Source organism: Schistocerca piceifrons, chromosome 8, assembly GCF_021461385.2.
Source record: "Schistocerca piceifrons isolate TAMUIC-IGC-003096 chromosome 8, iqSchPice1.1, whole genome shotgun sequence".
NCBI classification, from domain to species: Eukaryota; Metazoa; Arthropoda; class Insecta; order Orthoptera; family Acrididae; genus Schistocerca; species Schistocerca piceifrons.
Genome location: NC_060145.1, coordinates 467,688,610 through 467,702,716, shown reverse-complemented (window position 1 = coordinate 467,702,716; position 14,107 = coordinate 467,688,610). Strand labels below are relative to the sequence as shown.

The following is a 14,107-nucleotide window of genomic DNA, read 5'->3' as shown; positions in this document are numbered from 1 at the left end:
GTAAAAATCATAGAGGGAGACCAAGAGATTCAGAACGTTGTAGGCTGCAGTAGGAACTGGGAGATGAAGCGGCTTGCACAGGATAGAGTAGCATGGAGAGCTGCATCAAACCAGTCTCAGGACTGAAGAGCACAACAACAACAACAACAATGTACAATATGATGCATCATCACCTTCCCCCCTAAGAAGGTGCATTACATAAGAAATTATAAAAACGGCATCTGATGAAAGTTCCACCAGTTGCATAGCCTCAAGTGGGCCTGCATTCGACATGCCAGTATCTTGACACATCTTGACAAATGTTACAGAAAATTCAGAAATAGCATTATTCCACTTCATTTGGAAGTTCACAGTGACTTTTATGTATTAAGTGTAAATTATACATCAAATGCTCTCTTCTGGTAACTGACAGTTACGGAAGAGTAACTCAGAGTGTGGCCGAGTGATTCTAGGCGCTACAGTCTGGAACCGCGCGACCGCTAAGGTCGCAGGTGCGAATCCTGCCTCGGGCATGGATGTGTGTGATGTCCTTAGGTTAGTTAGTTTTAAGTAGTTCTAAGTTCAAGGGGACTGATGACCTTAGAAGTTGAGTCCAAAAAAATGTTCAAATGTGTGTGAAATCTTATGGTGACTTAATTGCTAAGATAATCAGTCCCTAAGCTTACACACTACTTAACCTAGAGCATCCTAAGGACAAACACACACACCCATGCCCGAGGGAGGACTCGAACCTCCGCCGGGACCAGCCGCACAGTCCATGACTGCAGCGCCCGAGACCGCTCGGCTAATCCCTCGCCGCAGTTGAGTCCCGTAGTGCGCAGAGTCATTTGACCCGTTTACCTCAGAGTGTATAATTGCCTGTGTCAACTATAACTTCTTGCGTGCTTAGAATAGTATTTAAGAGAACATGTGTTTCATACAGTTTCAGATTTGGTCAGGTTCGCTTTCTACTTAGCTGCATTTGTGCCGGAAACGAACTGACAGCTCAATGCTTAGCACATTATTTTTATCTGCATGTGTATTGTGCTCTTATAGGACGATGCGGAAACATTATTTATGCCTCAAATGAAGTGAACTTTGCATATGTAGCATGTTATTTTTGTCTGCATGTGTATTGTACTGTTACAGGGCAATTCAGACACAGAAACAGCACCGGCGCACTAATTAGAGAGATCGCAGTCATGTTTTAGGATCTAATTATGGTGGTTATTTGGAAGGGGAAATAATATTTTGAGGCTTGACGTAAACATTTTATGTGTGTGTGTGTGTGTGTGTGTGTGTGTGTGTGGTCGTGTGTGTGTGCTTACGTATTTTTCGTAGAAATTTTAGACATTATAACAACATAGACATCGACATTTTATATGTCTATGCTTACATGCTACTGCAGACATTTCAGATATCCAAGTAATAATGTGACACTTGACCAGTATACAACAGACAACCTCGATTACTGTCACTGTATAACGTTCTGATTTTTTCTGTATTGTTACAGCAGCTGAAACTGTACAAACTGAAACATAAATACCTTAAAAGCTGAGCAGCGAATGATTCTTGCAGACGACAAAACAGAAGAACTCGTAAATTTGGATGAGCCCCAGAGCAACAGAACATTTCCTATTCACATATGAGTAACGTTAAAAAAAGCCTTTCAAAGCGTCAAATTTGCACTGCCCTATATAAACCCATCAATGGTCACAGACATACTCGAAGACGCTAAGATGTACCACGAATATAAAGAGGCCATGCGCCACATAATTGTATGAATCGGTATGGACACAGGAAATGTCACCTCACTTGGTGTCCAATTACATGGCGTTCCAACAGCAATTATCAACCACAATGGCCCATAGAAACATTCGTAACTGGAACCACACTGAAGACTCATGCCGCTACATACGTCTGCCATGTTCTCTCTAGCTCTCTCTAGGAAGTGGCTTGTGCTCCAAACTAACGAGTGAACTGAGGTGCATGACTGACTAGTATAAACAACTGTGTAGCCACCACAGGCATGAGCGTCGTAGCGCCCTCGCGGCTGCCGTCAAGAAGTCACTACCCTCTCTTTTCACGGCACACCTCGCATGCAAGAATCACGAGGCCCTGTCCAACAACACCTCTGCTTCGGCCATCTTACCGAGTGGTAGTGCCGGCCTTGGCTCAAGGGGAAGCGTATGTGAACAAGCAGTGACACCTGGGTGCATCACACATATGCTGGCAGGGTCCTAAATAGCGCAGCTGAAATATTGTGGCAGAAATTTGTAGATATCTAACAGTTTGAGTGAAATTTCATGGAACAAGCTACATTCATGGAAAGTTTCAAATTTCACAATGTTGGGTTCGTTACAGTGTGAAACTATAATCGAACTAAATTCGTTGGAAAGTACATCTTAAGCTGTAAGCCAAGTCAGTAGTGCTATTATGGTTGCCATGTGTATTCTTTAATGTTGCATAACAATTAGGTTGATATTAGAGCCATATATGTTTTGTACTTGAAATATTTATATATTTTCATAAATAATACAGGCAAAATTATATTGGAACAGTGATCACAATTTCGTTCACGATTAGAGAACTGTAATTATACTTGAACATTACAGTAAGTAACTAAATATGTTTTGTACTCGAAATCTGTATATATTTGATAAATAATTTTATTTTCCTTCAAAGGTTGTATATTCGAGGTATCGAACTTTCCTATCTTTTATTCGTCATTGCCCTGGTCCGTGGCATGTATTTCCATTTCGTAATTGGAGCATTACAAATTTATCCATGTGTGATACGAAAATATGGAGTTTATGCGACACAACCCGTTAAATATCTAATGAAAACGAATCCTGTTTAGATGGGATTTCTCTGTTAAATTGTCGGAAAAATCTGATGACAGTGGATAAACATGCTATCATGGATGGGTTCCAGAGTACTGTGAGAAAAAACTTATATTAACCAATAAATGACCTTGATTATATTTTGTTATAGTGTCCACATGATGCATTACTTTCAACCCCCCCCCCCTCCCCCCTCTTCCCTCTCTCTAAAATGGTGCTTAGTCAGGGGAAGCATTATCGAAAAAGAAATTAAAAATATCTGAGAAAGGAAGTTCAGTATTTGTACGAGCCGTAACATATCCTCAAGTAGTCCTAAATTTGGAATGTCAATATCTTTACATATTTTGATAAATATTAAATGCAATTTAGAAATGGAAACAGCATTTTGGCCTTTCATTTGAAAGTCCATAGTCATATTTTAGGTTTCAGTTTTAAGCTATACGTTAACTGCCCACTTACAGTCGTTGACAGAGAACTGCAAATTGTTTCTTGGTGTGTGTCGACCGTCACAGATCGACTATTTGGCGCAGTATTTAAGACAGCATATGCTTAGCACAAGTTCGCTTCTGTATGTAGACTCATTCATGTGAAAATAGAAGTGTCAGGTGCCTGCTTAGCGTCTTATTTTTAACTGCATGTGTTTGGTACAGTTATAGAACAATTTACACATAGGAAGAGCGTTGTTACACTTAGTTCAAGAGTCGACAGTAGTACTTTAGACACAAATTATGAGTGATAATAGACATGTGAATAATATTTGAATCTTGACATAAAAAGTGGACGCGCGCGCCTGTGTGTGTGTGTGTGTGTGTGTGTGTGTGTGTGTGTGTGAGAGAGAGAGAGAGAGAGAGAGAGAGAGAGAGAGAGAGAGAGAGAGAGACAAAAAGAGTGTGTTAAGGTGTTTAGGTGTTTTTGTAGATACGTGCTGTGTACGAAGTTACACGGTGCACAGCGACGGCTTTAGATGGCACCACCATACAGGCAATCTCCACAGCAGGTACCACTCAGAGCTGGTCTGTCGCCACGTATATGGGGCTCATAGGTGGGACATATTTATGCATCTGCATCAAGATTTTCAAGTAGTCGACTCCATGAACTTCTAGTTATGACAGCCATTAACTACTTTCTTCTTCCCCGAAATAGAGCACAAGGGTCATAATTCTGCGTCACGGATAATGCAGGCACACAGCCAGTTGCAGCCCGACTTTGCCGATTTGCAATTATCAGTTGCATTTAATCAGTTTGCACATTTACAGTTGCACAGCCAACACAGAGTAGTAGTTCCTACTGTTACAGCCAGCCACACTGAAATAGTGAACGTTGGATAGTAAATGCGAGGTACCAAAGTGATGTTCGTATTCAGATCAAGAACACAAAACTGTGAATTATGCAGTCCACACTGAACTTCTGTAGGTTAGACAGTTCTCGTTGACTATGTTAGGTTATATTACTGAACAGACTTTGACTACGGAGCCACACATAAATCGCCACTCAAAGCAAAATATTTCGTTGCCCGTTATTCTAATAAATGTTGCTGTTTTTTAATCATTGTGTTGCCCATATCTTATATTACAGACCGCCATAACATACAACCCAATAGCCACAAAAAACAACATTAATTTGATTATCGTCAGTTAATCACACCGTAACGTTTTACATACATAAATAAGCCTAAATTCTTCATTATATTTTGTTAATTGAAATATAGCTCTAAAATGTACTTTTTTGGTTAATTCTCACACACCTTCCGCTGGTAGGGTCCACACAACAGGTTCATCCTATGGTTCTACAGATTAGCTACGTCAACTTGGCACCTGCGCCATCGCTATCCAGGTAAACCTGTGGCAGCTAAACATGCATTTGAAAATCGGCATTCAGCGACTAGTCACTCATAACAAAATTAACGATTTCTGAGGTAGCGTCTAAAAGGAACGCTTTGTCTAGTCACCAGTCTCCTGACTGGTTTGAAGCGGCCCACCACGCCTTGCTCTCCCGTGTCGAACTCTCCACCTCATAGCAGAGCGCTACGAGCACGACCTATTTCCGTGTGTTCACTCGGCTGTGGTGTGCCAGAGACAGGTCGGATACGCTCGTCGTAGCTTGGCGGAAATAGCTGAAGATAACAGACCCTACCTCGCCAAACATTACATCCACCTACGCAGCTCGCATAGCCAGGTGGATAACGCGCGGATGTAAATGGGCCACAGAGTTTCAGTGAAAGCAAGCCCAGCCGTCTTCTGTAGGCCTCAAACTGTATTGTGACGTAACTAAATTCCATGTTTTCACCGAGACTGGCACTCAGCGAGTGCTCGTCCACTCAGAGCGAGTGATAGCGTAACGAATGGACAGCAAGTGCTGGGAACGAGTGCCACACATTCGGCTTAGCTCCTTGGAAGCAGTGCCCTACTTCAGAGCAGCACTTAAGTCCTACGCCCTCAATTACTTATTGTATATATTCCAGTCTCTGTGTTCCCCTACACCTTTTTTACACCTCCCTTCATTGTCATGGTATTTATTCTTTGATGTCCTAACACACATCATGTCATTCCAACCTTTTTTTCTTGTCACTCTTTCCCATATACCCCTTCCTTTGCTGATTCACTGGAGACCTATCAACCCACTTTATTTCCCACATCCCTCTGCAACCTAACACGTCAAATTCTTAGATCAACTTCTGCACTGCAGCCCTGTGTTCCACAGGCACTTTACAAGAACTACAGAGCTCTAAATACCTGATGACGTACTCACTAAAGGTGGCCTTCTGCACCCGGGCACAGCATATAACGCAAACATCTCTAAATTAAAGCAGGCAAGTCCAAAACATTCCCATAACACTGGGCGCTGTGTTCTCGAGAGGTTTCGTTTTGTTACAACCACCTATAGCCACTATCCTTTAATCAGGGAATACTTTAAGTTTCAGAATCACCGTTGACTTTCTAGGAGACTCTAACCTCCAAATGTCGGTTAGTGTTCTCAAGGAGGGCTTCCGTTCCACACCATGCACTGTCAGAAAGTAGCTGAAACATAATGACAAGCTGGTTAATATCGTGATGGTGCACGTTTGGAACGCAATACTGCAACGATCCTCAGTGACATGGATTAAAAAGTCCTTGAAACCTTTCTAGTGGTACATGGTACCCACACAGTTCCCTTAAATTAAGGGGTGGTTGTTCGTGGGCATAGACCAAGTGCATGATAGCATTCCAGAAGTGTTACAACAGGGTCAGATGCAGAAAGTCTGGTACTCAAGACGAAAAAAAATGTGTCACTACAATCTTCCTCAATGCACTATAGAACGATGTTATTCAATTGTAAATTCCTATCTCCGTCGAGGAAGCCATGATCCATAAGGGGATGCTGATGCCGTTCTTTGTCAACTGTTTCTTCTCGGCCTTTTTATTTATTTTGGCCTCATTACTTTTAAAAGAGCAGTGGCAAACACCTGTGTTTGTTTCAGTGCAAAACCAAGCGAGATGTCGTACAACATATGAACTTTATCTTAAGTTCACAACACCTTACGTTCACAACAACAGGGCAATGTAGTAAACGCAGAGCGCAGTCGGTCATAACGTGTGTAGACCGACACGAAATAGTCAGTCAGTCAGTCGGCCGATGAACTGCTGCGCGTGTAGGTGAATCTAAACTTAACTAAACTCCACATAGCAGAGAACGACCTATATATCGAAGCTGGTCAATGTGCGATCGGAAAATATAGTTAGACAGGCTCTCCCGTAATCGATGCGAAGGATACGTGATAAGTGAATAAACGGCGATTGACTCAATAGACACCATTCACTAGGAAAACCCAGACTAACTGCACGCTATTACACTACAGCATGACATAGAGGACACTTAGCATTGCTCTGAGTGTGTGTGTTCGTCACCTGCGGCATAAGTAACAGCTTCCGCTCGCCATGCTACAAATCCGCACTGGTAAGTTTCCTTAGCCATCATTTTACGATTATTGTCTGTGCACCGCCTCCAACGATCATGTCGTCTGTAGGATATTAGACAGTAACTTCCCCTTTCCTTTACGCTGTTTCAACAACTGTCCTAAGATAAAACATGGCAGACTTAAACGGTACTATGATAGCATAAAGCATGCTATAAAGCATAGTATCTAATAGCTCATAAGGATAGTAATTCGATGTAATGCGTACCTCGTCTCTGCAACATGCCACGCCACGATGATGATGACGTTCGCCGCGCAATCGACCGGTATGGTGTCGACTGTGAGGTTGAGGTGTGCCATCATAACCTTCAGCACGCCTTTTCCACCAGCTATGAAGAAGCCGATTGGTCCATTCATATTCGCTGCCCAGCCTTCTAGCGGCTCTTTCCAGACTGGTCCAACTGTCGGAAAGAAAGTTATTCAAAACAGCTTTTTCTTCAAGTAGTCTTCTGTGCTATGAAATTTATCTACTACAGACTTGAGTAGTGCAAATGGTTCCAAGTTATGTGCTGACTTTCGTCTCTTTCACTTGAGGAAGGGACGGACAATCGTGTACGAAACGTAAGAGATCACAGTCATTCGAAGCTCGTAGGGGACTTGAGGACAGCAGCCATCTTCCAATTCCTGTAAGTAACAAACAGGGAAAGGAAGACAGGCGCCATTTGAGTAGTGAGAGCGAGTGTGAGGGAAACAAATAAGGTTAGTTTCTTGACAGTGAATAAGAAGGCCACCTTATAGTTTATAGCGATTTTTATCGAATACTACCTGAGGGAAACCTGGCGTTCCCCTGGGTATTCGTGTTGCCAGTATTCCATTCGAAATGGAAAAAGTTATCTGTGTTTGTATTAAAGTGCCGAAAAAATTCATTTATATTTGTCTGTGAAAACCCCTTTGAGATTATGAAACATTCGTACAAATAAATAAGCATAATGGACAAATGTATGAGTCAATTATCCAAAATAAGAAACATGATTTCGGTCAGTTTCTGTACACTGGGGCAGCTGCATTGCGTGTCTATAACGCGTTTTGTAAACGTCTCCATGGCAGCGCCTCTTCATACCTCTGTATACAGGTATAGTTTTCGCCTACAGCCGCTTGCGCCTGGCAATTGAAAGATGACAAAATGGCTGCCAGGTGTCAGGTATTTCCTTAAGTTGACTCGACTGTAGGAGTGTCTCAGAAGTAAGGAATGAATGTATTCAAATTTCATGCATGATGCGGGATTTTTTCACTCATTTAATTGTTTATGTCATCCTATCAATTTTTGTGTTTTATAATGAAACAATTTTGTAGGTGCACTCATCGGCATATGCGGATACTGTCAACGAAATAGGTTGCGAATAGAGTTAACGGAAAAGAGTAATAAATATAAACATCATGCACGATGCGGCAGTTTCTCGTGCGTCTCAGTGTTTATGACGTCATATCTCCTTCACTATGATAGGTGGTTCTTACATGCACAGCGATTGTTGCTTGTTGGTAGGCAGTATGTGTAATAAGTGTGGCTGAATTCAGTCCAGTGGTTTAGGACCAAATGTGGAAAATCCGCACATACATCCATATACACACAGATACACACACATTTTTATAACATGTAATTAGCAGTAGTACAAGTTTTACAAATGTTGCCCCATTATGAATCTACATAAAAAATTAATATTTCGGTCAACAGTTGTAAAACTGTAATTGCCCTCTCTCAAACCCCACCCCATTGGGAGAGAGGGAAAGTTTTAGTTTTCATCATCATCATCGTCATCATCATCATTAGTTTTAACGAATCAAAATTTAAGAAGTAAATAAGTATATTTTATTTATACGTAACAATTTTCCGAGCAAAACTGAGAAATGGATTTTCTTGAATTACAGCGCCAACTACCAAGAATCTGAACAAACGTTTAAGACAAAATGTACGTAGTTTTTTATGTAGAACCTGATTCTGCAATAAAAAACGGGGGTTCCATTTGAAATTTTAAAGTTGCCTCCCACCACACTCCCATGGGGCTGGGGTGGCGGGCTAATTTTAGCACCAGCGGATGTCCTCCTCGAAAATAATCAACTTTGGATTCTACACATTTCTTGGTGTGAAGCTTATTTTTCGAGTTATTCTGGTTTGTCAACTTAAAATTTACACCCTGTATAATGGTGTTGTTTCAATCTGAGGTATGTTATTGACAGTTCACAGAACGAGCTGTCATCAGTTGATGGCTTGGTAAGTATTTCATTAATGTTTCCTCTTTTGAAGCACAAATTTAGCTGAGAGGAATTTCATATAGCATCTTCTGCGCTATAAAAATGTAAGCTATGATACTGGTTGACAATTATTACTATTTTGTAGAAATGATTGGGCCTAGTCAGGCAAATGTCAAAGTAAATGACGAAACACGATTTTAGTAAGGAAGTAGTTGTTTTGACGAGATTTTATATCATTGCGATGTAAAACTAAAAGTACATATTTCTCCTATGTTTACACACAACATGAGCTAAGATGTTGCTGTAACAAGACAGAGATGAATCAAAGACCACCATGATGGTGCAACAGACAGAGATGAAAAGTCGATATCTCACAAATAGTGTCTTTGCCACTGAAATAAAATTACCATTTATCAAGTAGGGTGGACGTTCAGGTTACTTATCGAAATATGCAGGTAAGATCTCATTGCAATCAATGAACCGAACTTTATAGAAAGATAACATTCTATTACTTCTCAAAATTTCTCAGATTATAGGTACAAAACACGAATGACACTGCTGTCATAAACGAATTGTTCTATAAAATTAAAATAAAATACATATTGATTTTCGGTTACCACTACTGATAAATGCTTTAAGGATAAACAAAAGTTGTTAGTGACCAACTCCAGATGTTGTATTACAATCTGAAAGCACAGTAGGCTTTCTAATTATGTATTTTTACATCGTGGTTCTCTGTGTGTCTTTTTAAACTCCTTGCAACTTGGTTATGGACACCACGGAAATAAATTATAGACTGAAGAGCCAAAAAAAGCCGGTACACCTGTCTAACTTCTTGTAGGGCCCCCACGAGCACGGAGAAGTGCCGCAACACGACGTGGCATCGGACTCGACTAATTTATGAAGTAGTGCTACAGGGAACTGACACCACGAATCCTGCGGGGCTGTCCATAAATCCGTAAGACTACGAGGTGGTTGAGCTCTTTTGAACAGCACGTTGCAAGCCATACCAATGTTCACGTCTGGGGAGTTTGATGGCCAGTGGAAACGTTTAAACTCAGAAGAGTGTTCCTGGAGCCTATCTGTAGTAAATCTGAATGTGTGGGTATTGTGCTGCTGGAACTGCCAAAATACTCGGACTGCTCAATGGATACGAGTGGATACAGGTGATCTGACAGGATGCTAAAATACGTGTCACCTGTTAGAGTCGTATCTAGACATGTCAGGGGTCCCATATCACTCCAACTGCACACTCTCAACAGCATTACAGGTCCTCCATAAACTTGAATAGTATCCTGCTGACTTGTAGGGTCTATGTATTCATGTAATTTGGTGAATTTTATATGTGGTATTAAGATCGAACCTTGATTGTCCACACCAGTACACGTCCATCCGCTCGATACAATTTGAAACGAGACTCGTCCGATTAGGCAACATGTATCCAGTCACCGACAGTCCAATGTCGGTGTTGACGGCCTCAAACGAGGCGTAAAGATTTGTGTCGTGCAGTCATCATCGATACAGGAGTGGGTCTTTGGGTCCGGAAGCCCATATCGATGTTTCGTTGAATCCTTCGCATGCTGACATTTGTGATGTCCCAGCGTTGAAATCTACAGCAATTTTATGGAAGGGTTGCACTTCTGTTACGCTGAACGATTCTCTTCAGTCGTCGTTGGTCCCGCTCTTGCGGGTTCTTCTTCTAACCGCAGTGATGTCGGAGATCTGATGTTTTACCGGACTCCTGGTATTCACGGTACACTCGTGAAATGGTCGTACGTGAAAATCCCCACTTCATCGCTAACTCGGAGATGCTGTGGCCCATCGATTGCTCGCCGACTATAGCACCATGTTCAAACTCGCTTAAATCTTGATAACCTGTCATTGTACCAGCAGTAATCGATCTAACAATTGCGCCAGACACTTATTATATAGGCGTTGCCGACCGCAGCACCGTATTCTGCCTGTATTTGAATACCCAAACCTATAACTGTTTCTTTGGCGCTCAAGGTTCGCCATCAAGGTTCGATCTTAATACCACATATTAAATTCACCAAATTACATAATAACCGGTTTTGCAACATTTCACAGTACTCATTAGCGCTACTGCTGATGTAACTTACAAGCTGAAGTGCACTGGTGGACAAGAATTCTCAAAGTAAACATACTATTCCCATGTCTAAATTACTCAGTATTTCATGTGATACCAAAGTCAGTCAGACATTATAGAGCTCCAAAGCTAGGTACTAATTTCATCTTGCGGTTCAAACAATGTCGTCTTCTGTTGTTTCACAATGGAAACATGAGCTGAAAAGTGCATTTCTTTTACTACCTCTATAACACATCACAATGTTGTTGTCCCACAATCTACTATGGTGCATAAATGAGAGAGGTGATGTCAGTTACTGGGGACATCGACAATTGGGGGACAGTGCATTCCTATCATTCCCCCTGTAATATATTATAATGATGTTGGTTCATAAAGTAAACGTTACAGGGAGATAGGAAATGTTGTGTGCAGCATAAATCGGGGTATTTAGTCAAGTTTTGTGTTATTTAATAGTCGACACTGTATTGACTTTCATTGAAGTGCATTCTGCACAGCTGTTTTAACTTCTGAATTCAACTCACATTCCCAGTCATCATAGATGGCTAACCCAGTATGGAAAGACTTTTTACATACTTTTCTCTGACCATTATGCATTCAGACCTGGTCTCCGAGGCACATAATTTTGCTCGTACACTGCTAATTTTGGTAATAAGTTCACCATTCATTTCGCCCTTCGTAGTCAAACCCCATATTTATGCAGCCGCGGAAAATTGTATATTATTTAAGGAAAACGTGAATTATCAGACTTTGCAGATCTTGTGTCTGGCCGGCCGCTGTGGCCGAGAGGTTCTAGGTGCTTCAGTCCGGAACCGCGCGACCGCTACGGTCACAGATTCGAATCCTGCCTCGGGCATGGATGTGTGTGATGTCCTTAGGTTAGTTAGGTTTAAGTAGTTCTAAGTTCTAGGGGACTGATGACCTCAGATGTTCAGTCCCATAGTGCTCAGAGCCATTTGAACCATTTTTTTTTTGTGTCTGGTATCCAGGTAAATATTAGCATTTTAATATGATAAACAATCGCTTTCTTTGTAACAAATGTTATACGTTTTGCTAGAAAAGTGTTTAGTGTATATTTATAATGAAAGTCCATAAGAAAATGTTAGCTTGTAGGGGGGGATTCAGATTCTTGGGGAAACGTCATTCATATTGCAGAGGAAACGAAAGAAATGCCGTTTTCCCCAGCATCTGGCATCATATGTCTGAAATCCTCTTGAAATTTCCAGGAAGAAACTTATATTACTGAGGGAATGAGAGGAATACGGTATTTACAAAATAGTTGACACCCTCTCCCTAACTTATAAAGTGCAATAAATGTCATGCAACTAAGCCATAAAACAAGATGGGGGCAAATAAAAATAGCTCATAGAACAGCGTTCCAGGGCACAAAGCAACATAGCACAGGAAAGAAACTACAGCACTAATCTTCCTGCAGCATAGGTTGAAAGTGACCACCAGTCATCTGCTGGCACCTGATGAGTAAGTTGTTGAAGGCGGATCGAAGCTGGACTGCTGAAATTGCTGCACTCTCAGCACTGCTGCAGTTATCGAAGACTGCGAGGCTTGTTGTGGTACACTGTAGACTTGAGGGCTCCGCACGCAGAGTAACCACCTGGATGGCCAGCTAAGCCAAGGAAGAGACTGGCGTCTGCCGACAACTCTGTCAGCCTTGAAGATTGTGTAAGTGTGCTCCGAGGCTCGGCCAGCTGTATGTGCAGTTGTTCCGTCCTGTTGGAAGTAACTGTGGGTCGTTTCCTCCTCTCTCATTGCTGCCACAGATCGTATCCACTCGTCTGGGCCACTCTTATATGTCCTATGCTATCTATTACAGATGGGATTTAAACGAATACTGTTTTCTCTAGTAGCCAACACCACCTTCCATACATACACACCACAGTAAATTTCCACAAAACAACAGAATAATTTATAAAAAGGGAATTAAAGGAATATAGATCCCCCTCCTCACACACGTCCCCTCGTCCCCCAAGTTTCCATTGCGTAACAGTAGAAGATGATATCGTTTTGAACAGCTACATAAGGTTAGCACCTCAGCATGGGATCACAATCATATTTGACCAACATTCGATTCCCGGATCGAGTGCGTGCTAATCGCTTCTGTGAGTGCTCTCATTGATCTAATCGTGTCATAGCAATTCCTAGAAGATAGAAACTGTAGTACATCCGTAGATTCGTTGTTTAAAGTTGGAAACTGAAATATAAATTACGATCTTTCATGGGTAAGTTTGCGTCGGTCTTGAAGCCACTGGTCTGTTTCTTCAGCGTCTCCGTTACACACTCCAATGGCTCAAACAAATCTGTGACAATTCGTGCACCATTCTTTCTATATGTCTAATATCCCCTCTTAGCCCTAGTTGCTGACCCGTGCGCAAATAGGAACAGTGGGCAGTGCCACACCTCCAGGGAAACAAGAGTCTAGCGCCCCCTGTCAACACTGACTCAATCAACCGGCCACAGATGGTCGGCTCCGATCCGGTCACACACTTCTACTGAGTACCAGTAGCGAGTAATGTAATCGCATGTAGGAGGCACAAGAACATAAGATTCAGAAATAAAGTGTAGCTTTAATGGTTCAAATGGCTCTGAGCACGATGAGACTTAACATCTGAGGTCATCAGTCCCCCAGAACTTAGAACTACTTAAACCTAACTAACCTAAGGACATCACACACATCCATGTCCGAGGCAGCATTTGAACCTGCGACCGTAGCAGTCGCGGGGTTCCGGACTGAAGCGCCTAAAGCCGCACGGTCACCGCGGCCGGCGTAGCTTTAATCCTGAAGCGTTATGTACAGATCGTTTTGGATTCCTGCTACCGGCCATCGCAAGTTCTCCCCTTCCTTATTTTTGTCTCACTGCTGACTCCGACATTGGCCGACAGAACATCTGGTGACGAGGATTCGAGAACCAACACTGTCTTCGCTCTTCACCATTCTGTTAAAGCGCGTCACTAATATTTCTCTCTTTACTTTCAGAGGCGCATTGCTACTAATTGTTTTCTTTACTGCAGACTGGCCACGAT

General features: G+C 42.0%; 1 protein-coding gene across 2 annotated transcripts in view; it reads right to left on the bottom strand.

Moving 5' to 3' along the window:
* Window positions 1–14,107, bottom strand: part of LOC124711714 (fatty acyl-CoA reductase 1-like) — a 193,367-nt gene that overhangs the window by 40,174 nt on the left and 139,086 nt on the right. For both annotated transcript variants that reach the window (XM_047241924.1, XM_047241923.1), the window contains exon 6: window positions 6,983–7,175. In XM_047241924.1, coding sequence (XP_047097880.1) covers window positions 6,983–7,175 — 193 coding nt within the window. The remainder of the gene's footprint in view (window positions 1–6,982; window positions 7,176–14,107) is intronic.